Source organism: Neomonachus schauinslandi, chromosome X, assembly GCF_002201575.2.
Source record: "Neomonachus schauinslandi chromosome X, ASM220157v2, whole genome shotgun sequence".
Classification (NCBI taxonomy): domain Eukaryota; kingdom Metazoa; phylum Chordata; class Mammalia; order Carnivora; family Phocidae; genus Neomonachus; species Neomonachus schauinslandi.
In genome coordinates, this window is record NC_058419.1 from 40,932,140 (window position 1) to 40,957,922 (window position 25,783).

The window sequence follows — 25,783 nt, forward strand, 5'->3', positions numbered from 1 at the left end:
CTGAGGCTTGAGAATAAAAGCACTTCACAAATAGAAGAGTGAACACAAATTATTACAAGTCAAGATAATATATAGAAGTAAGGTAGATTTTCTTGATACACAAAAACTGTTTCGATGAACTTTTCAGTAATGAACTTAAAATGAAGTGCGTTAGCTTCAAACACAAGGTGAACATAAAACCACTTAATAACTTTAGAGCTTATGTAATATTCTTGCCGAAAAACAGTTGCTGAAATTACCAACAAAATGACAGAATATCTTTAAAGCAGTGCCCTCCTTATAACCTGTAATCGTTTCACTTGCCAATTTTTAAGAAGTATTAGTTGGACTATAGATTCTGTGCAGGTAGACTTCTACTTTATTGTTACCCAAATTACAGATATCCAAGATACCGACGATATGCACTCTATCCAGTTTACTCACAGCCTTTATAATATCACCTAAAAGTAAAAAGCAGATGGTAAGTATTGTAAAATAGTTAAACATTTACTTGGATTTAGTATCACAAAAGCTGATGTGTTTTTTTTTCTTATAGCATTAACAATGTCCCTCATCTTCTCCCTCTTCCCTCCAATTTATCACACGTTCATCGAAGTTACATTATGGTAACTTCCGCACATAACAATGACTGTATCACACAGATACGGGCTGGTATCCCAAAGCCATATTTAGTTATTTTTACTTCTTAAGTCTTTTTGGTGGAGTAGAGTAAGTCTATATATTTTCCAGGTTCTTTATATGGTACCAAGTAAACAACTTATTGTTTACACTTCAAGGGAGTACAACAATCATTTTTCTTTTTCTATTTTGAAATTTATTTATCAATTCTTTACAAAACTTACAAGACGTAAAGCAAAATACATATATGTAATTGAAGTTATTTTCAAAGTATATTTCCTTTGAAACAGCTTTATTAACTAACACTTAGCTTTGGATACTCTCAAGAAGCTTTATCAAAAATGGATCAGGGGAGGGACACTACTGTATATGGCGGAGTAGGCAGTTTCAGGGCTGTGTCCCTCCACTAAAGCAACTTACAGGCTGAAAAAACTCTCAGATCAACTTCGGCAGAACTCTGGAATCTATACAAAAACTTAAAACAATCAAGGGAAAGATTAATAGAGAAAGAGCTGCTGCACTGTGGTAAGAATGCGCTGTGGTATTTTATTTATTTTTTAAAGATTTTATTTATTTATTTGACAGAGAGAGACGGATGCACAGCGAGAGAGGGAACACAAGCAGGGGGAGTGGGAGAGGGAGAAGCAGGCTTCCCACTGAGCAGGGAGCCCGATGCGGGGCTCGATCCCAGGACCTCGGCATCATGACCTGAGCCAAAGGCAGACCCTTAACGACTGAGCCCCCCAGGCGCCCCATGTTGGTGGTATTTTAAATTGCCCATCTACTCCCTGTTATCAGCAGCAGCCATAAAGCCGGCAGCTTGCACTCCTGCTGTAGGTGGCTAGTACCAGACGGTGCGATGCAGAACTTATTCTCAAAGACGTTGTGAGTTTGGACCTGTTAGGCAGTTCCCTCAAGGGCAGATGCAAGAGCTTGCTTTCGTTTCACCTGATTTGGGGCATTCCCACAACTGGGGTAGCTTCCCCAGTGGCTTTGAAAGCATATGAAGGCAAAAACACTAGCCAGAGCAGCTGGGTCAAAGTATAAAGCTGGGACGAGCAATAGACAGATCAAAAAGCCTGAGGAGGACAGGGGTTGGGAAAAGACACATGCAGGGGGATAAGGGCTTTTTAAAAGGTCCTGTGTACACTGGGGCATCAAGAAGGCTATATGTATGCCCAGTGCTGGATGCACGCTCAGGAAAGGCCTGAGAAAAACTCCAATTGTTCACCTCTGGCTGACCATCTGCAGGCTCTGCAGAGCAGGAAGTGAAAGCTAAGACAGGGTTGTAAACAGCCTGGGTAAGCCCTGAACACAGATCCAATGGCAAAAACTGGAGATCATTTTTGTCCTTGTTTTCCTTTTCTGTCCTCCAGGTGTTTAAAGAAACTCTTCCAAAGCACCAACTGACCACTACTAAGCTAACGGATCACAGACACCAGTGGCTACACATGACAAAGACTTCATTTTATGCATGAAAAAATGAAAACATTTAGAGGTTAAGGAACTTATGCAAAGTCTCATGGTGATTCTAATCTTCACAGTTTGGCCTCGAGGCATGTGCTCTCCACCTTTGTATGCTAGGGCTACATCTCTGTAAAACTGTATCTAAAAGCCAGTGGTGGATCTAGGTTTTGTGGGGCCTGAAGGGCATACTATTTAGAAGCCCCCTTTATCTATACAGTACCGAAGCAAGTGAGGGCTTCTCAAGCTTAGTCTTTGTTAGCTTCACAATTAAAGCCACCTCCGCTAGACATGTCACAAAATCTGTTGAACGGTTTATAACTGTGCAAACTCACTAATGCACAGTGAATATAATAACGACAAATCTAGAAAATAACTACATAACTTTCTCCTTCTTTGAATGGGATGGACTTTAACCTAGATGCTTTGGAAAGATTTCGAGATCTTTAGCTTTGACGCTGACAGCAACAACCCAGACCTTAATAATTCTAATTGTTATCATAAATTGACTTTTACAAATAATCACTTACAGAGTCCCTGCAACATAAAGTGTAAGTAAATCTACTGTTTGGGTGAGTGACTCTGCCTACTTGCTTTGAGCAAATGAAGACCTCTCAAACTGCTCATCTGGTACTACATCAGAGAATGTTGTGAGGATTAAATACTCAGGATGTAGAGCATTAGAATGGTGGCTGACACATAGCAAGAACTCAGGTATCAGCAACAATCATTTTCTTTTTCTTAAGATTTTATTTATTTATTTGACAGAGAGAGAGAGAGACACAGCGAGAGAGGGAACACAAGCAGGGGGAGTGGGAGAGGGAGAAGCAGGCTTCCCACTGAGCAGGGAGCCCGATGCGGGGCTTGATCCCAGGAGGATGGGATCATGACCTGAGCTGAAGGCAAATGCTTAATGACTGAGCCCCCCAGGCACTGCAGCAACAATCATTTTCTACTTAAGAAAACTTAGTATGAAATTAGCATGTTGTTGTTTATATCACATAGGGATTCTCTTAAAAGGACTATGGATTTTTACCTATAAAATGAGCTTCTCTACATTTCACTTTAAATTGTTAGAACTGTGTAAAAACTACTTTTTTAGAAATGTCACAGATGCATGTGGTGAGGGTGACAAAGGCATTGCTATGTAGAAGTTCTCCACTCCATTTCCTCATGGTCACGTGGGAAGCCAAAGTGTCCTGGCATCCCTCGTAGCTAGGTTGGGATCGTGTAAGTAAGTTCTGGCAAATGAGAATGTGAGTAGAAATGATGTGTCACTTCCAGTCTAACATAATTAAAAGCGAACATCTCCTTCATTTCTTCCTTCCTTTGCCTACACAGCCCTAGAAGCCACTTGTTCCTGCTGAAGCTGCAACAAGATGGAAGCAGACTGCCTTCCTGAATCACTGCTGAGAAGAAAGCTAATAACTAGTGCATCAGGTTTAACTTGAGCAAGAAATAAACATCTATTGTGTTAAAAGTCACTGAGACTTTGAAGTGGCTTTGTAACTGTGGCACCATCTAACCTATCTTGTAACACAGTGCGGTATTCCTGCCTGCAAAAATAATACGGAAAACCCTGATTACCTAGAGCATAATAAAACTGTTTTCTTACATGTGCTAAAACTCTTCCATATCATGTTATGCTTCTAAAGTGTTTATCAATGGAGACGTTAACTCAATGTGTTCAAAGAGGAGGAGGGTGTGTGTGTGTGTGTGTGTGTGTGTGTGTGTATCTATAGTTCATAAAGATGATACCAATTAGGACATCATATCAGTAAGCGTTAGTCAATAAATGATCTGGGAAATACCACTAACCCCTTGGAAAAAAATAAAGCTGGGTCCATTTCTCACTTTCCATACCAAAAGAAATTCCAAATGGATTAAAATTTTCAACAGTGAAAATTAAGCCATATTAACAACAAAACCCTAAATAATCCAGTTCAAAATTGGCAAAGAACTTGAATATACATTTCTCCAAAGAGGACATACAAATGGCCAATGAGCACATGAAAAGATGCCCAACATCATTCATAATTAGGGACATGCAAATCAGAACCAAAATGAAATACCATTTCAGGATGGCTGGTTTGTTAAAACAAAAACAAAGACAAAAACTAACAGAAAATAACAAGTATTGGTGAGAATGTGGAGAAATTGGGATCCTCATGCATTGCTGGTAGGAATGTAAAATGGTGCAGCTGCTGTGGACAATGGTTTGGTGGTTGTTCAAAAAGTTAAATTCAGAATTACTATACGACTCAGCAATTCCACTCCTAGGTATATTCCCAAAAGAACTGAAAGCAAAGACTTGGATACTCATACACCAATATTCATAGCAGAATTATTCACAATAGCAAAGAGGTAAAAACAACCCAAATGTCCATCAACACATGAATGGATACACAAAATGTGGTATATACATACAATGAAATATTTTTCAGCTGTAAAAAGGAATGAAATTCTGATGTATATTACAACATGGATGACCAAGTGACATAAGCCAGGCACAAAGGGCAAAGACTGTATGATTCCACTTATATGAGTTATCTGGAACAGGCAAATTCATAGAGACAGAAAGTAAAACAGAGGTTACCAAGGGCAGGGGAGAGCAGGGCAACGGGGAGTTACTATTTAAAGGTATCAGAATTTGTTTGGGATGATAAAAAAGTTCTAAAAATGGATAGCAGTGATGGTTGCACAACACTGTGAGTGTACTTAATTTCACTGAATTGTACAGTTAAAAATGGTTAAAGTGGTAAATTTTATGTAAATTTTGTCAAAATAAAAATGATAGGAGTAAAAAAATGAAACTATAAAAGTACCAAAAACCCATACTGAATTTAAAGAGATAATCTTGGACTAAGTGATGCCTTTCTGAGTATGACATAAAACCAGCAGCCACAAAAATAAAAGATTGATATATTTGAGTACATATAAATAAAATTACTTAAAATACCAAAAGAAGCCTCCCATTGAACAAATTTAGTCAAACAGGATAAAAGTATTTGCAACACACAATAAGGGATTAACTCCTTTAATATGTAAATAAAATTTATAAATTAATAAGAAAAAGAACATTCTTATAGAAAAATGGAAAAAATAAAACTAGCATATAAAATTCATAGAAAGAAGAAATATAAATGGCCAACAAACATGAAGATGTTCAAGCTTAGAAATAAATAAGAAATGCAAATGAAAATAGTGATATAATAACTTTTTTTGCCACCAGTCTGCCAACATTTAACAAGAACAACAATATCTAGCATTTCTAAGGGTGTGAGTAAAGTGGCATTCTTGCTTTTGGTAAAAGTGTAAATCAGTATAAATCTTTTGGATGACAATGTGACAGTACTACCAAAATTTTAAATGCCTACATCTTTGAGTCAGTGACTTCTCTTCCAAGAATTCATCTTACAGATATATGTATAAGTGCACAAAGATTATGTATACACACACAGAGATAGACAGATAGATATTTATTGCAGTACTCTTTGCCGAGAGCCAAAATATTTGAAAACAATCTCAACACCCATCACTAGGAGCCTGATTAAGTAAATTTTGGTACATCCACACAGTGAAATATTTATAGGTATTAAAATGAATGAAGTAGCTCTCTATATATTAACATGAAAACTATTCAAGATACATTGTCAAGAGGAAAAAGGTGGTTATGGAACTATATGTTTACTATAATTCCATTTATGTGTATTTCTTTAAAACTGTGTGTGTGGGTGATCAAGTGAGATTTATTCCCAGTTGCAAGGGTGGTTTAATATTTGCAAATGAATCAACTTGATAAATCACATAGCTAAAAGAAAGGCTGAAAACCATATGATCATTTCAATAGACACAGATAAAGCATTTGATAAAGTACAACATCCATGAATGATGAAAACCCTCTGCAACGTAGTTCTAGAGGGAACATACCCCAACATAACAAATGCCATATATGAAAAACCCACAGCTAACACCATCCTAAATGGGAAGAAACTGAGAGCTTTTCCCCTAAGGTCAGGAACATGATAAGGATGACTTCTCTTACCACGTTTATTCAACACAGTACTGGAAGTCCTAGCCACAGCAGTCAGACAACAAAAAGAAACAGAAGACCTCCAAATCGGTAAGGAAGAAGTAAAACATTCAGTATTTGCAGATGACATGATACTATATATAGAAAATCCTAAAGACTCCACCAAAAAACAGCTAGAACTGATAAAAAAATTCACTAAAGTTGCAGGATACAAAAACAACATACAGAAATCTGTTGCATTTCTATACAGTAATAATGAAAACAGTAGAAAGAGAAATTAAGAAAACAACCCCGACACAACTGCAAACCAAATAATAAGATACCTAGGAATAAACCTCACCAAAGAGGTGAAAGACCTGTACTCTGAAAACCACAAAACATTGATGAAAGAAATTGAAGATGACATAAAGAAATGGAAAGACATTCCATACTCATGGATTGGAAGAACAAGTATTGCTAAAATGTCTGTACTACTCAAAGCAATCTACAGATTTTATGCAATCCCTATCAAAATACCAACAGCATTTTTCACAGAACTAGATGAAACAATCCTAAAATTTATACGGAACTTCAAAAGATCCGGAATAGCTGAAGCAATCTTGAAAAAGCAGAGCTGGAGGCATCACATCCTGGACTTCAAGTTATATTATAAAGCTGTAGTTATCAAAACAGTATGGCACTGGCAAAAAATAGACACATAGATCAATGGAACAGAATAGAAAACCCAGAAATTAACCTACAACTATATGGTCAACTGATCTTCAACAAAGCAGGAATGAATATCCAATGGGAAAAAGTCTCTTCAACAAATGGTTTGGGACATATTCTATTTGAAACAAATCACCTTGCTTTTGATTACCACATCACTTTTCAAGTGGTTCTTGCCCTTCATGTCTCAAATATTAACTGCTTTGGCAGAATGATACTAGGTTTTTTCAGGTGACCATGTTAGTGACTTCTGGAGAACAACTGGCATTAGCAACTGAGAATTTTGCCTTGATATTTCATATCAATAATAACATATACACATAGCAGAAGAAATGTGATGGAAGTAGATGTTATATGCAGTAAGAAAATGAATACACAAATATTTAAACTATATATTAGGGCACTAATTAAGAAATCTGGACTTTCTGGAAGTCTAAAGAGCTGCAATGTAGGAAGTAATACTGCAAAGTCAACTAATATATCATCTCCAAAATGAACTGTGGAAAAAATAAAAGACTCTTAAAAAATCAGATATTCAAGCTCAGTTTGCAGTAACCATTACTGCCAAAAGTTACTTCATCAGCAGGCACACCTCATAAGACTTGTTTAAAAACAATATACACTCAAGAGTTTCATCAGCTTAGAAAGATCCACCACAAAATCCCAAGATAATAAAGGGTGTCTTAAAAGCTCTTTTAAATGTAATATCCTTCTAAGCTCAGTGAGAACTGCTAGAAACTTTACTACCTGCTCCGGAAATAGAGATGGCAACAGGAAGTGGATAATTATAACTGGATACATAATTTTACAGGAATATAGAAATAATATAGAGTTCAGTAAATTATGTAGCAGCCTAAACAATTAGTTGGTGGAAGGGTTTCACTATTGGGATTACGTGAACTCCTAGCAGTCCTCAAGGGATTTATTGCATAGCACCTGAATAACTAAACATTTATAAGAGAAAACAACCATACTGTACTACACTATGGAGGTCTTAAAATTTCAGGCAATTGTAAGGTGAAAGGACAGATCATTTCGCCTGAGTTAAAAGGAGAGAAGAGTCAAATTGGCACTGCTCCATGTGCATACCACTTAAATCTAATGAATACTTACTTTTAGAAATGCATTATAAGAGAACATTCTTAATGTCTGCCTGGAATAAAAACCATTAATTTGTCCAATTTTATTTAAAATATATTCTCATTTATAAGTCTTGGGGTACATTCACCAAACAACCCTTTAAATTATATTGAATGTTAAGGCTAGAACTGTTTATATAATCACATCTTAAGATTAGAAGTGTTTACAATATTAATTTTATCTTCTGAGTGAAAGGAATACTGAGATTGTCTTACCTGCAAGTGCTCTTGGACCTGCCAGTGTGTCATTTCCAGGTCCATCCTGCGGATACACACAGCTGTAATTCATGCAGGTTAGTAATGTGTCGATTTGAGATGTTCGGAGATCTTCTGGACAATACATGGGCAGGAATGCAACATCAATTGCGATCTCATGGTTCAGACCTGTATAGAAAAACCACACTTTGTTAAAAGTGGGTTAGAACAGGAGGCTAATGAGGCCAGGTTTGCTGGTTTGATCCTGACATGTGCCAAATAGCTTCACACATGTAAATGCATGGTTTCAAAGCTAGGGATTAAACCCTTTGCTGTGCAAAACTTTATGAATACATGCAACTGGTTGAAAGAGGAGACACTTTAGTGCAGTCTATCACCACTGCTGGAAATAGCAATCCAACAACCAAAAAACAAAAAACCCCAAAATGTTTTACCTATGGATATAAGGTTTAAATTTTAATATCCAGAGGATGGCTTGGTCACATAAATGAAGAGATGGAGCATATTTTTCTTGGTCTAATATTATGTCAGGGGCTGTTACAGAATAGAATAATTCAGAGATGACTATTGGTTCCCTTATTGCCATTTGGACTTAAGGATGTATGATTCAAGCAAAGCCAGGGAAGGTAGAAACAAGGTCCCATCTGTCCTTAATTATGCAATACAAACTTCATTTACTCACCCTTAGGGCTATAAAAGGTTGCAGCAGAAAAGGGGCTATGGGGGAACAACCAAAGTAAATCCTGGCCTGTGACTGTCATCTCTTTGTATGGGTCACTGTCTACCAGGGTGGATCTAAAAGACTTTGTAGGGGTGCCTGGGAGACTCAGTCAGTCAGGTGTCTGACTCTTGATTTCAGCTCAGGTCATGATCTCTGGGTCCTGGGATCGAGTCCTGCATTGGGCTCTGTGTTCAGTTGGGAGTTGGCTTGAGGATTCTTTCCCTCTGCCCTTCCCCCTGCTTTTGCATACTCTCTCACTAAAATAAATAAATCTTTTTTTTTTTTTAAAGAAGACTTTTTAGAGGCAAGGCTTTGAGCTGGGTACAAAAGGATGAATAGCATTTAAATAAACAGAGAGAAGGATTTCAGGCAGGGCAGGGAGTAGTCAAAATTACAGATCAGAGTAAGGAGACCATCTTGACTGGACAAAGGGTAAACACACAGAGCACAGCTTGAAAACCCCATGAATTCTACCCAGTCACCCAAAACAGAATCCTGGAGGTTATCCTTAACTCCTTCCTTTTGTTCTTCCCTGATATTCAGCCAGCAAGTTTTATAGATTCTATGATCTTAATATCTCCTCTACTCATCGCTATAGCAATTCTTAACTACTGTGCTTGGGTCAATGATAGGTAAACAAATTCCTTCCTGTTAAGCTGTAAACTGATACAGAAAAACAAGTGCATTTTTCTAAAAGATTTTATTTATTTATTTGACAGAGAGAGAGCACAAGCAGGAGGAGCAGCAGGCAGAGGGAGAGGGAGAAGCAGGCTCCCCACAGAGCAAGGAGCCCGATGTGGGGCTCAATCCCAGGACCCTGGGATCATGACCTGAGCCAAAGGCAGACACTTACCCATGTGAGCCACCCAGGCACCCTATTATTTTTGCTTTTTATGGGCAAATGACACTAAAATTCCACAGCTTTAATTTAACATACAACTAATGGCTACTTAAAGGTTTTAAGGATAACTAAAATTTGGTATTCATAAACTATAATGGTCACGATATCTAGAATTTACTGAGGATTTCAATTCAGTATAGGAAGTATAACTACCCTGTAACTCTAAGCAATGTTGCAAAACTCATGTGGAAGTGCACATATTGGTATCTTATTGCCTTGATTCTAAGACCAAATTTAACTCTAAGATATACCATCAACTTAATAACAGTTTTAATAAAAAGGAAATTCTGCATTAAATGTACCCATTGACCGTAAGATGCATTCCAACTTGCAAATATAAAAAAAGAAAGTATGCCTTAGAATTGAGAAAATATCCGAAGTTGGAAATCCTGATATTCTCAGGAAGGTAGTTTGATTATCAGTGTGTCATTGATACTCTTTTGAATTATTTTCTAAATTATAAAATATGGTGAGTTTAGCTTCATCATTACTCATGAAATTTGTTGTGAGTTCCTTGGTTAAAACTAGAGTTGTGGGTACAAATGTATAAGTAAACAGGCCTCAGAGCCTCCATACTTGCTGTTTCTGTGCCTAGAATGTTCTTTCCTCAGATAACCGGATTGTTCCTTCACCCCCATCAGGATTCTGGTGAAATGTTATTTTTTCAGGGAGACCTAACCCTAACCCTGACCACTCTATGAAAATGTCATCCTTTCCAGGGTGCCTGGGTGACTCGTCGGTTAAGCCTCAGACTCTTGATTTTGGCTCAGGTCATGATCTCAGGGTTGGGAGATCGAGCCCTGCATCAAGCTCCACCCTGGACATGGAGCCTGCTTAAGATTCTCTCTCTTCCAGCTTTCCCCCTAAGGTCAGGAACACGGCAGGGATGTCCACTCACCACTGCTATTCAACATAGTACTAGAAGTCCTAGCCACAGCAATCAGACAACAAAAAGAAAGAAAAGGCATACGAATCGGCAAAGAAGAAGTCAAACTCTCACTCTTTGCAGATGATACTTTATGTGGAAAACCCAAAAGACTCCACCCCAAAACTGCTAGAACTCATACAGGAATTCAGTAAAGTGCAGGATATAAAATCAATGCACAGAAATCAATGGCATTCCTATACACCAACAACAAGACAGAAGAAAGAGAAATTAAGGAGTCGATCCCATTTACAATTGCACTCAAAACCATAAGATACCTAGGAATAAATCTAACCAAAGAGGCAAAGAATCTGTACTCAGAAAACTATAAAACCCTCATGAAAGAAATTGAGGAAGACACAAAGAAATGGAAAAACGTTCCATGCTCATGGATTGGAAGAACAAATATTGTGAAGATGTCAATGCTACCTAGAGCAATCTACACATTCAATGCAATCCCTATCAAAATACCATCCACTTTTTTCAAAGAAATGGAACAAATAATCCTAAAATTTGTATGGAACCAGAAAGACCCCGCATAGCCAGAGGAATGTTGAAAAAGAAAACCAAAGCTGGCGGCATCACAATTCCGGACTTCCAGCTCTATTACAAAGCTGTCATCATCAAGACAGTATGGTACTGGCACAAAAACAGACACATAGATCAGTGGAACAGAAATAGAGAGCCCAGAAATGGACCCTCAACTCTGTGGTCAACTAATCTTCGACAAAGCAGGAAAGAATGTCCAATGGAAAAAAAGAGAGTCTCTTCAACAAATGGTATTGGGAAAATTGGATAGCCACATGCAGAAGAATGAAACTGGACCATTTCCTTACACCACACACAAAAATAGACTTAAAATGTTGAAAGACCTAAATGTGAGACAGGAGTCTATCAAAATCCTTGAGGAGAACACAGGGAGGAACCTCTTCGACCTCAGTTGCAGCAACTTCTTCCTAGAAACATCGCCAAATGCAAGGGAAGCAAGGGCAAAAATGAACTACTGGGGCTTCATCAAGATAAAAAAGCTTTTGCACAGCAAAGGAAACAGTCAACAAAACCAAAAGACAACCGACAGAATGGGAGAAGATATTTGCAAATGACATATCAGATAAAGGGCTAGTATCCAAAATCTATAAAGAACTTATCAAACTCAACACCCAAAGAACAAATGATACAATCAAGAAATGGGCAGAAGACATGGATGACATGGATGACATTTTTCCAAAGAAGACATCCAAATGGCCAACAGACACATGAAAAAGTGCTCAGCATCGCTCGGCATCAGGGAAATCCAAATCAAAACCTCAATGAGATACCACCTCACACCAGTCAGAATGGCTAAAATTAACAAGTCAGGAAACAACAGATGTTGGTGGGGATGCGGAGAAAGGGGAACCCTCCTACACTGTTGGTGGGAATGCAAGCTGGTGCAGCCACTCTGGAAAACAGTATGGACGTTCCTCAAAAAGTTGAAAATTGAGCTACCCTACGACCTAGCAATTGCACCACTGGGTATTTATCCCAAAGATACAAATGTAGGGATCTGAAGGGGTACGTGCACCCCGATGTTTATAGCAGCAATGTCCACAATAGCCAAACTATGGAAAGAGCCAAAATGTCCATCGACAGATGAATGGATAAAGAAGATGTGGTGTATATATACAATGGAATATTATGCAGCCATCAAAAGGAATGAAATCTTGCCATTTGCAATGATGTGGATGGAACTGGAGGGTATTATGCTGAGCGAAATAAGTCAATCAGAGAAAGACATGTATCATATGATCTCACTGATACGAGGAATTCTTAATCTCAGGAAACAAACTGAGGGTTTCTGGAGTGGTGGGGGTGGGAGGGATGGGGTGGCTGGGTGATAGACATTGGGGAGGGTATGTGCTATGGTGAGCGCTGTGAATTGTGTAAGACTGTTGAATCACAAACCTGTACCTCTGAAACAAATAATACATTATATGTTAAAAAAAAGAAGATAGTAGGAAGGGAAAAATGAAGGGGGGGAAATTGGAGGGGGAGACGAACCATGAGATACCTGGACTCTGAGAAACAAATTGAGGGTTCTAGAGGGGAGGGGGGGTGGGGGGATGGGTTAGCCTGGTGATGGGTATTAAAGAGGGCATGTGTTGAATGGAGCACTGGGTGTTATACGCAAACAATGAATCATGGAACAGTACATCAGAAACTAATGATGTAATGTATGGTGATTAACATAACGTAATAAAATTTTTTTAAAAATCCAAAAAAAAAGATTCTCTCTCTTCCTCTCCCTCTGCCCCTCCCCCCCCAAAAAGATAAAATGTAATCCTTTCCTACTACCTTACTCTCCGACCCCTTTCTAGCATTTATCACCATCTCTTTTATCAGCAAGCTCTTTTATTTGTTATGTTCACTCACTTAACCTCGTAACCTCAGGATCTAGAACAGTGCTGGGCACACATTAGATGCTCAGTAAATACTTGTTAAATCAAGCAAATGAATGTATGTTTGTGCATTTTTTACCTATAATTTTCAAATACTAGACTTTAAGATATTTGTGCATTATGTGTTCAAATATGAATTCATCTGTATTCCTATTACCAAAGGAGAGGAACACAAATATCCTTCCCACAGTGTACATACATATGCACTTCAATGGTGACTTCCTGTTTATGTGTTATTTCAGTAACTTACATCTTACTGTCTAGGTAAATGTGATCATATATCTGGACTATATTCAAAATTATAGGAAAATATAAGATCAAACAAGTAAGCTCATATTATTCTTTTGTAATGTGTGTTATATGCAATTTATATATCTTCTTCCTCAATTCTTTGTAATCACTGAATTTCTTTTCCAATAAAAAGTGTGAAAGTGTGTGTATGTGTGCATTGGAGGGGAGGCAATTTATAATCCCGGCACTTAGCACAATGCTTGCAACATACCATATTTTACTTAATCTAAGATGCCACTAAGAAAAATGCTACCAACTGAACAAAGACATGACTTCAATTGTAAGATGCATATCGATTTTCAAAGATGTTAAAATATGGGGAAAATGGGTGTCTTATGATGACAAAATCTGATAGTAGGTGCTTCAGGTTTCATGATTAAATTATAATTAATTATGCAATGAAATAAGGGACAGAATTAAGGTATGGCAACAGTAATCTAGCTCTGGAACCCATATAATCCAGTGTACTGCTCCTACTGAGATACAAGAGTGGGGAAGCCTCTCAGTGGGAAAAGATATCCTGAGGATGTAGCCAGTGAGGGAACCAACAGTGAGAAAACTTGGTGCTACTCAGTTAATGGTTCGAATAGGCTTCAACAAGGAAGGAGGCATATCTTATGGGTAAGAATAATTTGCCCTGAGCCCGCAGGCTAGTACCAAGGAGGGGAGGAGTTATGTTGGCCTCCTTGGTTGCTTTAATAGAAGAAAAAAGTCAAGGTAAGTAAATCCTTATTATTTCAATATAACTACAACATATTAAATTGCTTTGATGTTATAGTTAACGTTATTAAAAATGCATTTAAATGCATTTTGCAAAAAAGGAAAAGAACAAACCATATAGAAAACTGGGGGGGGGTCTCTTGACTTGTAAGAGACAAAGCTGATGACCTTCAGAGGTTTACAAAAGGCTGGCTGAATTATGATCGTTATTACCTGAGTCAAATGCAAATTGAAGGGAGGACTCTTAAGCTTTGATTGACTCACAGCATTTCATGGGTAACTAAATCAGTGTTAGCGGAGTCATGGATGTACTAATGCCATCTAGGTTTTGAAAACTGTTTTCTTATATTTAAAGGGGGAATAATTCTTCAAATTAGGAGAGATTGACCAATAGATTTTGTAACTGGGCCTAAAGGCACTGAAAATTTAGTTTGTTACTTCATTCCAGTATCTTCTTTTTGAAATGTGTGTTATTTCATAATAAGCAATGGAATGAGGTTTTAGTGCTTACTAAAAATATCTATTTATTTGAGACAAGTGAGATGGCATAACAAGGATTTTAATACAAGAACCAGCATTTCTGGAATAGGTTTCTGATATTGCAACAGGTTGTTGGGAGCCATTAGAATTGTAGGAAGGAAGATTCATAATTCCATTCAATGTTCTCAATAATGATTCACCCTAGACCAATCAGAGCTAATGATTGTAACAGAGTTGTGGTGTGAATAACCTTTCTGGCTCCCAGAATAAGACACTTCAAAATTACTGGGTCCTCCAGAGATCAGCAAGATACTGCAGAGAAATAATCAATCACTGGAAGATAGTATCAACATAGGTGGACAAACCTCATGTTGGAAGAAATTTAAATATCATATAGATTTATCTGCTTGGATTGGTTTAGCTAGTTTTTTTTGTTTTGTTTTTTAAATATTTTTATTTATTTATTTAACAGAGAGAGAGAGCACAAGTAGGCAGAGCGGCAGACAGAGGGAGAGGGAGAAGCAGGCTCTCTGCCGAGCAGGGAGCCCGATGCGGGGCTCGATCCCAGGGCCCTGGGATCATGACCTGAGCCGAAGGCAGCTGCCTAACCGACTGAGCCACTCAGGCACCCCTGGTTTAGCTAGTTTTATGTAAAAATAGAGGTCTTTTAGAACAGGGGTCAGCAAACTATGACCTGGGGGTTCAAATCTAGCTTGCACCTGGTTTTGTACAACCCATGAGCTAAGAATGATTTTTTTACATCTTAAATGGTTGAAAAAAATCAAACGAATATTTTGTGATATGTGAAAATTATTTATAAGCAATTCAAATGTCAGTGTCTATAAATAAAGTTTTATCCAAACACAGCCATACACATTCATTTATATATTGTCTATGACTGCTTTCACACTAAAACAGCAGAACTAAGTAGTTGGGACAGATACTGTATGGCCTGCAAAGCCTCAAACATTTACTACTTGGCCCTTTACAGAACAAGTGTACCCCCATGTACTGAACACATATAAGGTTGTCTTTCGGTTTTAGGATTATATCTTTTAACAGAGAGTACATTATTAAGAGATGTAATCATCTCTTTTGAGTTCACTGCTCATGCCATGCTTACAAAGGATTGGCCATTTGTCTGGTCTCATAATACAACTTAGTTTCATACTTTCACAAAAGCTGTAATAAGTTCACTACTTTCACATCTGATACTCACCACTTATTTAACCAAAATCTGAGAATATCTGGGGCACCGAGATGGCTCAGTTGGTTAAGTGTCTGCCTTTGGCTCAGGTCATGATCCCAGGGCCCTGGGTTGGAGCCCCGCATCGGACCCCCTGCCTGCTTCTCTCCCTCTCCCTCTGACCCCCACTTGTGCTTGCTCTCTCTCTCTGGTGCTCTCTCTCAAATAAATAAATAAAATCTTTTAAAACCCCCCAAATCTGAGAATATCTATACTTCAAGTCCTATTAAGAGAGTAGTATTTCTCAATCTTAATTCTATTCCTGCATACCTGACAAGCAGGACACATTCTTGTCACTGGCTCTGGTGTAGCAGTAAGTCTCCCTTAGGAAGGTAAGGGACATTGAATAGGCTGCTTCTCTGGAGTGTACCAGAATCTTATGGAGTGTGGGAAGGTCTCCCTCAGTTGATTCTGATAGGCTACCTCTTCCCATCAAGGTTCTATAAGAATCAATGGATCAGCACTAGGTGTTATATGTAAGTGATGAATTGTTGGATTCTACTCCTGAAACTAATATTATACTATATGTTAACTAAAATTTAAATAAAAACTTGAAATATAAAAAAAGAATCAATGGATCAGTACCATTGATCAGGAAAAAAATCCCTTTCTTTCTTCCTGCCAGAAAGTTGACCAAAAATTACTGCCAAATGGTAGTTATTTGCAGGTACCTAGTAATACGTACTTTTTCTGTTTCCTTTTAAACGTTCTGTTTGGTTTTATCCACCTGTGACTTCTTTTTCACTGTTTTTATCCCTGTAAACCACCTTAAGTCCTTGAAAATAGGTAGGACATAAAACAGCATAATTCTAATGTGGACTAGAGCTGATTGGACAGAATGACACATTTGCCCTTTTCATTTGATTCTTGCTTTTAAGTGATGTAAAGAGACCAAGTAATACAGTCTAGTAAAAAGAAGCATTTGAAACAGGTCTGACATGTCTAACAGAGTCAGGGGAAAGTCATACTTTTCATAGATTGTACACATACACACAATCACATGTATGTACATATGTGTGTGAGGAGGCAGAGAAGAGGGAGTGTGAGAGAGTAAAAATGAAAAAGGAATCCTGATAAAAGTCAAGGTAATTCATTCCAGTACTGTAGATGGAAAAATCTATGAACTGCACTTTCTTTCAGCCATTAAATTAATTTGCTAATGACATTTCCTCATTCTTTTATTTTAAGGTAACAAGACCTTCCTTTGAGATACAAATAAACATTTTTCTTGACTCTGAGAATAGCTTATTTTGGCTATGGTTTTATTTTAGAATTTTTTGTGTACATTTTTCACTCATTGGAAAGAAAGATTAAATATAAGTTTAAAAATGTGTTGACTTTTTAAAAGTTTTTATTTAAATTCCAGTTAGTTAACATACAGTGTAATATTAGTTTCAGGTGTACAATATAGTGATTCAACACTTCCATACATAACCCTATGCTCATCACAACAAGTGCACTCCTTAATCCCCAACACCTAGTTCACCTATCCCCTCACCCATCTTCCCTCTGGTAACTGTCAGTTTGTTCTCTTAAAAAAAATGTGTTGACTTTTTTTGTGTGTGTGTGTATGTGTGTGTGTGTATATATATATATATACACCACATCTTTTTTTTTATTGACTTTTAAATTTCTGTAAGTTCTATGGGCACTTCTCAGTTTTGAACAACCTGAGAAAATCCATTTATTTTTCCTTATGGTTCCTTATAGACCAGGGAAGTTTTTTAGCTTCTTTCTGTTACAACCTGATTTAGTTGAGAATTTAATTTTTTATAGGGGCTAAACAGACCTCTGTTCATAAGAGCTTTTCTCGATTAGTACCCCTTTTCTCTTTAACCTACATTTTACCTTTCAATGGTTCAGATACACTGAGAAAGAGGCAGAGAACATGAGCAAGAAAGTGGAGGCTAAAGAAAAACAAAATCAGTTTTAGAAGTAGTCAGGTAGTCAGGGGTGGGGAAAGTTCCCTTGGTTCCCATTCTTCTCTGCCCAAATACTTTCCTAGGACTTGCCAATATTTAAAGCCCACAATTAGAGCTTAATGTATTCCACAATTAGTGCTCCATTCCTCCCTTAGTTTGAGCTAAACAGGAGCTCTCCTTGGACTTTATTTTTTGGGGGGGGAGCTTAATTTTTTCAAGCAAAATAGTATCATCTATATTGAAAATATATTAAATTAATGATATTCAAAGAAAAGAACACTTCACTTACCTAGGATGGTTACTTCAAAATGTCCAAGGCTCCGGGCACTCTTAAAGTCATCAAGGTTTGGGGGCCTTCCCTCTGGTGGTATGTACTTTGCAGGCTGAGAATTAAACTGCTCAGTAAGAAACTTTCTCTGCTCGAAAATAAATTTCCGTGGAATACTTTCAGGATAAACATGGCTGTAATGCAGGTGATCTATTAAGCCAAACTTTTTCTCTCTCCATAGCTGACTTTCCCACCTATCGCTTATAGTTTTTCTGGCTTTCCCTGCGGTACTAGTACTTGCACTTTCTCGACCTGTTAAAGACACAATGAGATAGACACAATGGACCTGCAAACTAACCAAATCAAGTCATTCAGTACAAAAAAGTACAGATTAATGAGGAATAGTTTAATTAACTTTAAAAATCAAACAACCACATATAAAATGTAAACTGAATGTCCAAAAGATAATTCTTATTAAAGTGAAGAGAGAACTAAATTCATTTACAAAATAAACTTTTCCTCCAAAATATTAAAAACTGATATTGTTTTTCTCTGTTGCTGGAATTATGAAGATTTGTAATTACCTTCCTTATACTTTTTCTGTATTTTCTAAACTCTCTTAAATAAACATATATTCCTTTTATATTCAGTGACAAATTCAAGTTAAGTCAAATTCATAACTCTTATAGATGGGACCACCACTCACTATTGGTGGAATTTAAGCTTCTAATAAAATTTGTTAATCTTTGCTAAAAGGAGCCTGAAGAGATACAAAATACAGTCTTTTTCATGGATATAACTCTCCTTCAAGAAAGCCACTTATTATATATGATACTCCTTTCAGATCTAAATAACATGGAAAACAAAGAGGGAACTAAACTCAGATGAAAGATCTCTTCAATTCTTGATTGTTTTCTATCAAGTCTATTTATCACTTATGTATAGTTTATCTAACATATTTAGTCTATAAGGCAGAATACAATTTCTCCCCTACACATTATGACATTCATTCATTCATTCTTTCTTTCAGCAAATAATTATTGAGCACTTATTATATATATTCCAGTAACTGTGCTAAAGAATTTGGTAAAATAATATTTTAACTGAATAATACACCCTGGGAACTGAAGACACATGGCAGAATCAGAAAAAACAGATTTTGGAACAAGACTCTCATGTTGTCAGTTCTGCTAGCTGAGACAAACTGACAGCTACTCTGTTTCAGAGTTTACCAAGGTTGCTGAATTGCTTCCTTGCAGGTGGCCTATGCCTTGGTGCTTATTATTATCCTAGCATAAAAAACCTTGCTAAGGCTAAAGGGGGTTTCAATAGCAAAGTTTCAATGTGGTTAATATACCACTTCTGCTTTTGAAACATACCCTATTCCCACACCACTTTCTTAGTTTTTTTAAACCTAGCCAGAGACTTACTAAAAATTTCTTATGGGGTAAAGTACTAGACTGAGTTGTAAGAGAAAATAAAGAAGTTGAATACACATTTCTTACTCTCCAAGAATTCAAACCACTGAAATATTACAAAAGAGTTTAATTCAAAATTCAGTTGATGAACACACTTAACTTCCTATAATAATGCTTGATAACAAAAAGGATAAAAAATGTAATTGCACATGAAAAAAGAATGGAATTAATCAAAGCCAAGAGAAAAACTCAGTTAATAGGACTAAACAGAACTGTAGAATGATTTAATCTTTTTTATTTTCTAAAATAGTTCTCCTTTCCCCAAACTAATAAAAGTACATAATTAGAACAATTAGTAGCTTTACAATGACTCAAGTTATAGTGAACATTCCTGACTTATTTGTTCTAAAATATAGCATGCAAATAACAAGTTATAAGCTATTCCCATTTTTAAAAATTAAATAATCATATCTACCTTACAGGAAAAAAAAATCCTATGACTGACCCTGTCAAGAATAAGTCAGAATATTTGCTATGCTTTGTTCGAGTGCTGATATCAAGGACTGGCAAGGTACAAATGTTTATTCAATTCCTCTGAAAAATCCTGCTTTGTTTTTTAGTTTGGTAACTTGGGACTGTAAGTACCCTACCCTGATTATAGGTTCACAATTATTACAGATGGATATGAATTCAATACAAGAGATACTGTCAGTCACTGTGAATAACAAGATTTCAAAGGCAATAATTAGGAGACAAAAATACATCTAGAGTTCAGGTTTTTCTAAAAATATGATGGAAAATTATGAACTGGAATTCTTTTATTTTTAGTTTTAATACTACTAAAATTACCATATGAAACACATTATGTTTTTAAGCCTAAGGCACAACAAAGATACAGGTTAATTCCCTAGTAAAATTATGTTTTTGCATATATATATGTACATACATATATATGATTATATGTTATAATTATAATAATAACTTATTTTAATGATTCATTTTACCCTAATTTCTGGTGAGAACAGACTTATGTTTTAGTGGGGAAAAATTTTAGTAGAAGACCACATTAAGGTTGTGAGGTAAAAAAAATACAGTATAAATGTATGTATGTAGGCATGGTAATTTTGTTTCTTCACAAAATCTACTCTGAGCATTTTATTATATAGATAAAAATGATGGGCAGGGGTGTATGGAAGCATTTGGGAGGGTGAGGAGCTATTTTCTTTGCCTCTTCCCCCCTTCCATCCACTAACTCCACCTTGGTGTAAGATCTACAAGGCTAGAAAAGAACAGGGTATTTTTCACTCAGTAGCAAGTATAAAACAGACTTTTCAAAAAAGTGTGTAAGTCAGAGGCTACCTGTAACATTTTATGATCTCAGTAATACTGTTATTGTCATACTCAACAGTGAAAAATTTAAAGCATTTTCTCTAAGATCAGGAACAAGACAAGATACCCTCTCTCATCACTTTTCTTCAATAGAGTACTGGGAGTCTTAACCACAGCAATAAGACAAGAAGAAAAAAAGGCATCCAAATTGGAAAGGAAGAAGTACAACTGTCACCATTTGTAGATGACATAATATACATATTCCTAAAGTCTCCACACACAAAAAAACCTGTTAGAACTCAAAAACAAATTCAGTAAAGATGCAGGATACAAAATCAATATACAGAAATGTGTGGTATTTCTATACACTAACAACTCTCAGAAAGAGAAATTAAGAAAACAATCTCATTTACAATTGCACCAAAGAATAAAATACCTAAAAATAAATTTAACCAAGGTGGTGAAAGACCTGTACTATAAGACACTGATGAAAGAAACTGAAGATAACACAAACAAATGGAAAGATATTCTGTTTTCATGGACTGGAAAAATCAATATTGTTAAAACGTCCATACTACCCAAAGCAATCCACAGATTCTATGGAATCCCCATCAAAATTCCAATGGCATTTTCCACAGAACTAGAACAAGTAATTCTATAAATTTGTATGGAACCACTAAAGATCCTAAATAGCCAGGGCAATCTTTAGAAAGAATAACAAAGCTGAAGGTATCATACTGGCAGATTTCAAACTATACTACAAAGCTATATAGTAATCAAAACAGTATGGTACTGGCATAAAAACAGACACACAGATCAATGGAACAGAACTGAGAGCCCAGAAAGAAACCCACATATATACGGACAATTAATTTATGACAAAGGAGTCAAGAGTATACATTGGAGAAAGGACAGTTGTTTCAATAAATGGTGCTGAAAAAACTGGAAAGTCACATGCAAAAGATGAAACTAGACTGCTAACTTACACCATACACAAAACTTAACTCAGAATGCATTAAAGATTAGAATGTAAGACCTGAAACCATAAAATTCCTAGAATAAAACATAGGCAGTAAGCTCCTAAGGCACTAAGACATCAGTCTTAGAAATGTGTTTCTGGATCTGACTTCAAAGACAAGGGAAAGAAAAGCAAAAAGAAACAAATGGGATCACATCATACTAAAAAGTTTTTGCACAGCAAAGGAAACCATCATCAAAACAAAAAGGCAACCTACTCAATGGGAGGAGATATTTGCATATATCTGATAAGGAATTAATATCTAAAATACAGAAAGAACTCATACAACTTAACAATTAAAAAAAAGAAACCTGATTAAAAAAAGGGGCAGAGGATCTGAATAGTCATTTTTCCAAAGAAGACATACAGATGGCCAATAGGCACATGAAAACAAGTTCAACACCACTCATTACTAGGAAAATGCAGATCAAAACCACAACAAAATATCACCTCACACCTGTTAGAATGGCTATTATCAAAAAGACAAGAAATAACTATTGGAGAATATGTGGAGAGAAGGGAACCCTCACACATTGTTGGTGGGAATATAAATTGGTGCAGCTGCTAGGAAAACAGAATGGAGGTCTTTAATAAAATTAAGAGTAGATTTACCATATAGATTTAGCTGTTCCAATTCTGGGTATTTATCCAAAGAATACAAAAACACTAATGTGAAAAGATACATACATCCTTATCTTCGTTGTACCATCATTTACAGTATCTCCAATAAACATCTTAGAGCATGTCTCGTGTACCCAACACATAGGTCAGAGGGTATAACATACTTGGTATTGTCAAATTACTCTCAAAAGTAGTAGAACCACATTTATATAAGAAAGGGGAGCATGACTCTTTTTCTTTGAAATACTTACATATCTGCTTATATTATAAAACAAACAATAGAAAAATACATCATAGAATGAATTAAAAAGTTACCTACAGTGAGTGAGAAGGAATCAGGTGCAGGGAAGGGGATAAAAGCTAAACTTCTTTAAATATATATTCTTTTTCTATATTTGACTATTGAACCATGAAAATAATTTAGAAAATTGTTTATTTAAATAAAGCAATCCTTAAGCATCAAAATAAAAGAAATGAACCTAAATATCTATCCACCATATAACCATACAGAGAGAAATATCACAAGTGGCTTTAATGAATAATAATTCATGTATCCCTAGTTGGCATATTCCAAAGACAAAATAATTGCAAAACAAACAAAACAAACCTTAAATTGTTTATAGTAAAATTGTTGATGCAAATGTTCAGGTGATTATTCTGGAACTGTTTTTATATGTGGTGAGTGAAAGCAAACAAATTACTATGTAATATTCTGATTCTATCATCTCCAGGGTCTTCAGATGCAAGATTCTTGCAGTGGAAAAAAGCCTCTTCTAGCTTTATCTCCTAAGTAAAAATTCTGTAGTTGTGAATTTGAATTGAAAATATAAAAATGAAATCAAGACATATTTTGTCTTAACTAAGCAACCAACCAGTCAGCTGAGTACATTTTCTAGTTCTGCCCACTGCAAAGGCCTAGAAATAATAACTAAACCAATATCAATCAACACCCATAATGCCTAATCTGTAGTTCTTAAATACCAGAGCTCTGTGGAGAAATAGCTGATTCCATGTCTGGGGCAGAAAATGTTCACAATGTGCATGGATATACTTTGTCAAGCCAGATATCAAAAAGCTATTGCAAACCATTAAAGTCATATCAAAAGGACTCATAAGCAAATTTTCAGAGTTTCCTACTAGCCAAAAATGAAATAGCTTGACCAGTGATGAGGATGGTAATTGTGACAGAAACACATCAAATCTATTTAAATTCATGAGTTTATAACATTATTAAAAATACCCAAAACAAACAAAAAACTAATTGGTGACCTTTGGAAAATTCTAGGCATCCAACTCATTATTTGGAAAATTGATAAAGAGAATCAAGTATCTATCCTGCCTTTCCTCAATGAATGGTACATTTTAGTAACCAAATAATAAATTAGAAGTTTCTCCTTATAAAGCTATTTCAGCTACTAAATGAAGGAATGATAGAATTAGCTTATGACCACTTTGCAGCCTCTTATGAATTAATGGACCTAAGCATTTATTATCAGCAGCCACTAACAATATAAAGAAACAATAAAACTTTGTAAGTTGAGCAAAATGGCAGAGTGGGAAGCTCAAAGCTTCCATTCCCCACACAGAAACATTAAAAAATATGCAGAAACTGTCAGAAAAGACTTCGTCAGAAATCTAGAAAACAATCAAATGTTTACAGGAACAAAGTGAATGCCAAATCAAGAAAAAGGTCACTTACAGGGTGCCGGGGTGGCTCAGTCAGTTAAGGGTCTGCCTTCAGCTCAGGTCATGATCCCAGGGTCCTGGGATTGAGCCTCCCATTGGGCTCCCTGCTCAGCAGGAAGTCTGCTTTTCCCTCTCCCTCTGCCCCTCCACCAAATTGTTTTAGCTCTCTCAAATACATAAATAAAATCTTAAAAAAAGGAAAAAGGTCACTTAAAAATATTAGGAAAACTTTGTGGAATTTTTACTTGCCTTTGTCCCACCCTCTCCCCAGCAGGGTAGCATTCCTGAAGAAAGCAACCTGCATTTCTAGTACGGGAGCCTGGTCCAAGGTTCTAGAGGGAGCAGAGCAGATGTTATTCACGAATTATTGTGTAGGTCTGTTCAACCTGTCTGGAAGCTTTCTGAAGGACAAATACAAGACTCCTGTCTCTGTTTCACCTAATCTGGAACTGAAATAGGCTGGAATAGCAGTGGTCATTGCTGGAAAACATTAGAAGGTAGACAAACAACCCACAGACACCTGGGGCAGATTACAGTTGAGACATAAACACCCTAAGGCCAGAGAGGAAAAGCCAGGGACAATGTTTTGTTGGGACATTGGTGCATTCAAAAGCATTCCTGTATCTTGGGAAATTTAGAAAGCCAAGTGCACACTCAGGGAAAGATGCATATGCAGAAAAGACCTGAGACCTTAACCTTTCACCCTGGACTGATTCCTAGGCTAGGTGTAAGTCTAGCTAAGTACTGAAAGAGAGCCTGAATATAGAGCCAATCTGCAAAGACTGGAAGGCTAGTATCACAGTTTTTAGTTCATGTTATTCAAAGAAATACCTGTCAAAAAATAGCTTAATACCTGCTAAGTAAAAGAAATTTCAATGATCACATGCAACAAGAAATAGCCAGAAAAAATTCTGGGAAATGTCACTAGACAAATGGACTACTACAACTTTTAAAAATTAATAAACCCTGACAAATCCTGAGAAGAATTTCCACAGTTACCATATTATAATATTTTTATTTCTAGGTTTTGCAAAGAAATCAAAATTATACAAATAAACAGGAAAGTATGGCCCTTTCAAATGAACAAAATAAATTGATAGAAACAGTCCCTGAAGAAGTCTGAACTTTGGACATTTGATACAAACACTTTAAAACAACTGTCTTAAATATGTTCAAAGGGCTAGAAGAAAACATGAACAAAGATCTAAAAGAAACTAGGAAAATAATGTGTGATAAAAGAGAGAATATCAATAAAGACAAAGAAATTATAGAAAGGAACCAAATAGAAATTCTAGAGCTGAAAAGCTAAATAATTGAAATGAAAAATTCACTAGAGGAGTCAAAAGCAGATTTGAGCAGGCAGAAGACAGAATCAGTAAATTTGAAGGTAGTTCATTGACATTATCTAGTTTGAGGAGCAGAAAGAAAAAAAAAGAATGAAGAAAAGTAAACAGAATCTAAGGGACTGGTGGGACACCATCAATCAGACCAATATTCACATTATAGAGGTCTCAGAAGGAGATGAGAGAGAAAGGAACAAACATAATGGCCAAAAAATCCCCAAATCTGATGAAAGTTATGAATGTACCCATCCATAAAGCTCCATAAACTCCAAGTAGGA

The 25,783-nt window shown here is 36.4% G+C and overlaps 1 protein-coding gene across 2 annotated transcripts in view; it reads right to left on the reverse strand.

The window, feature by feature from the left end:
* Positions 1–298: 298 nt before the first annotated feature.
* RADX (RPA1 related single stranded DNA binding protein, X-linked) overlaps positions 299–25,783 on the reverse strand; it is an 81,566-nt gene continuing 56,081 nt past the window's right edge. For both annotated transcript variants that reach the window (XM_021678129.1, XM_021678122.1), the window contains 3 exons: positions 18,112–18,402; positions 8,179–8,346; positions 299–440 (listed from right to left, as the gene is read on the reverse strand). In XM_021678129.1, coding sequence (XP_021533804.1) covers positions 310–440; positions 8,179–8,346; positions 18,112–18,402 — 590 coding nt within the window. In that variant the 3' untranslated portion in view covers positions 299–309. The remainder of the gene's footprint in view (positions 441–8,178; positions 8,347–18,111; positions 18,403–25,783) is intronic.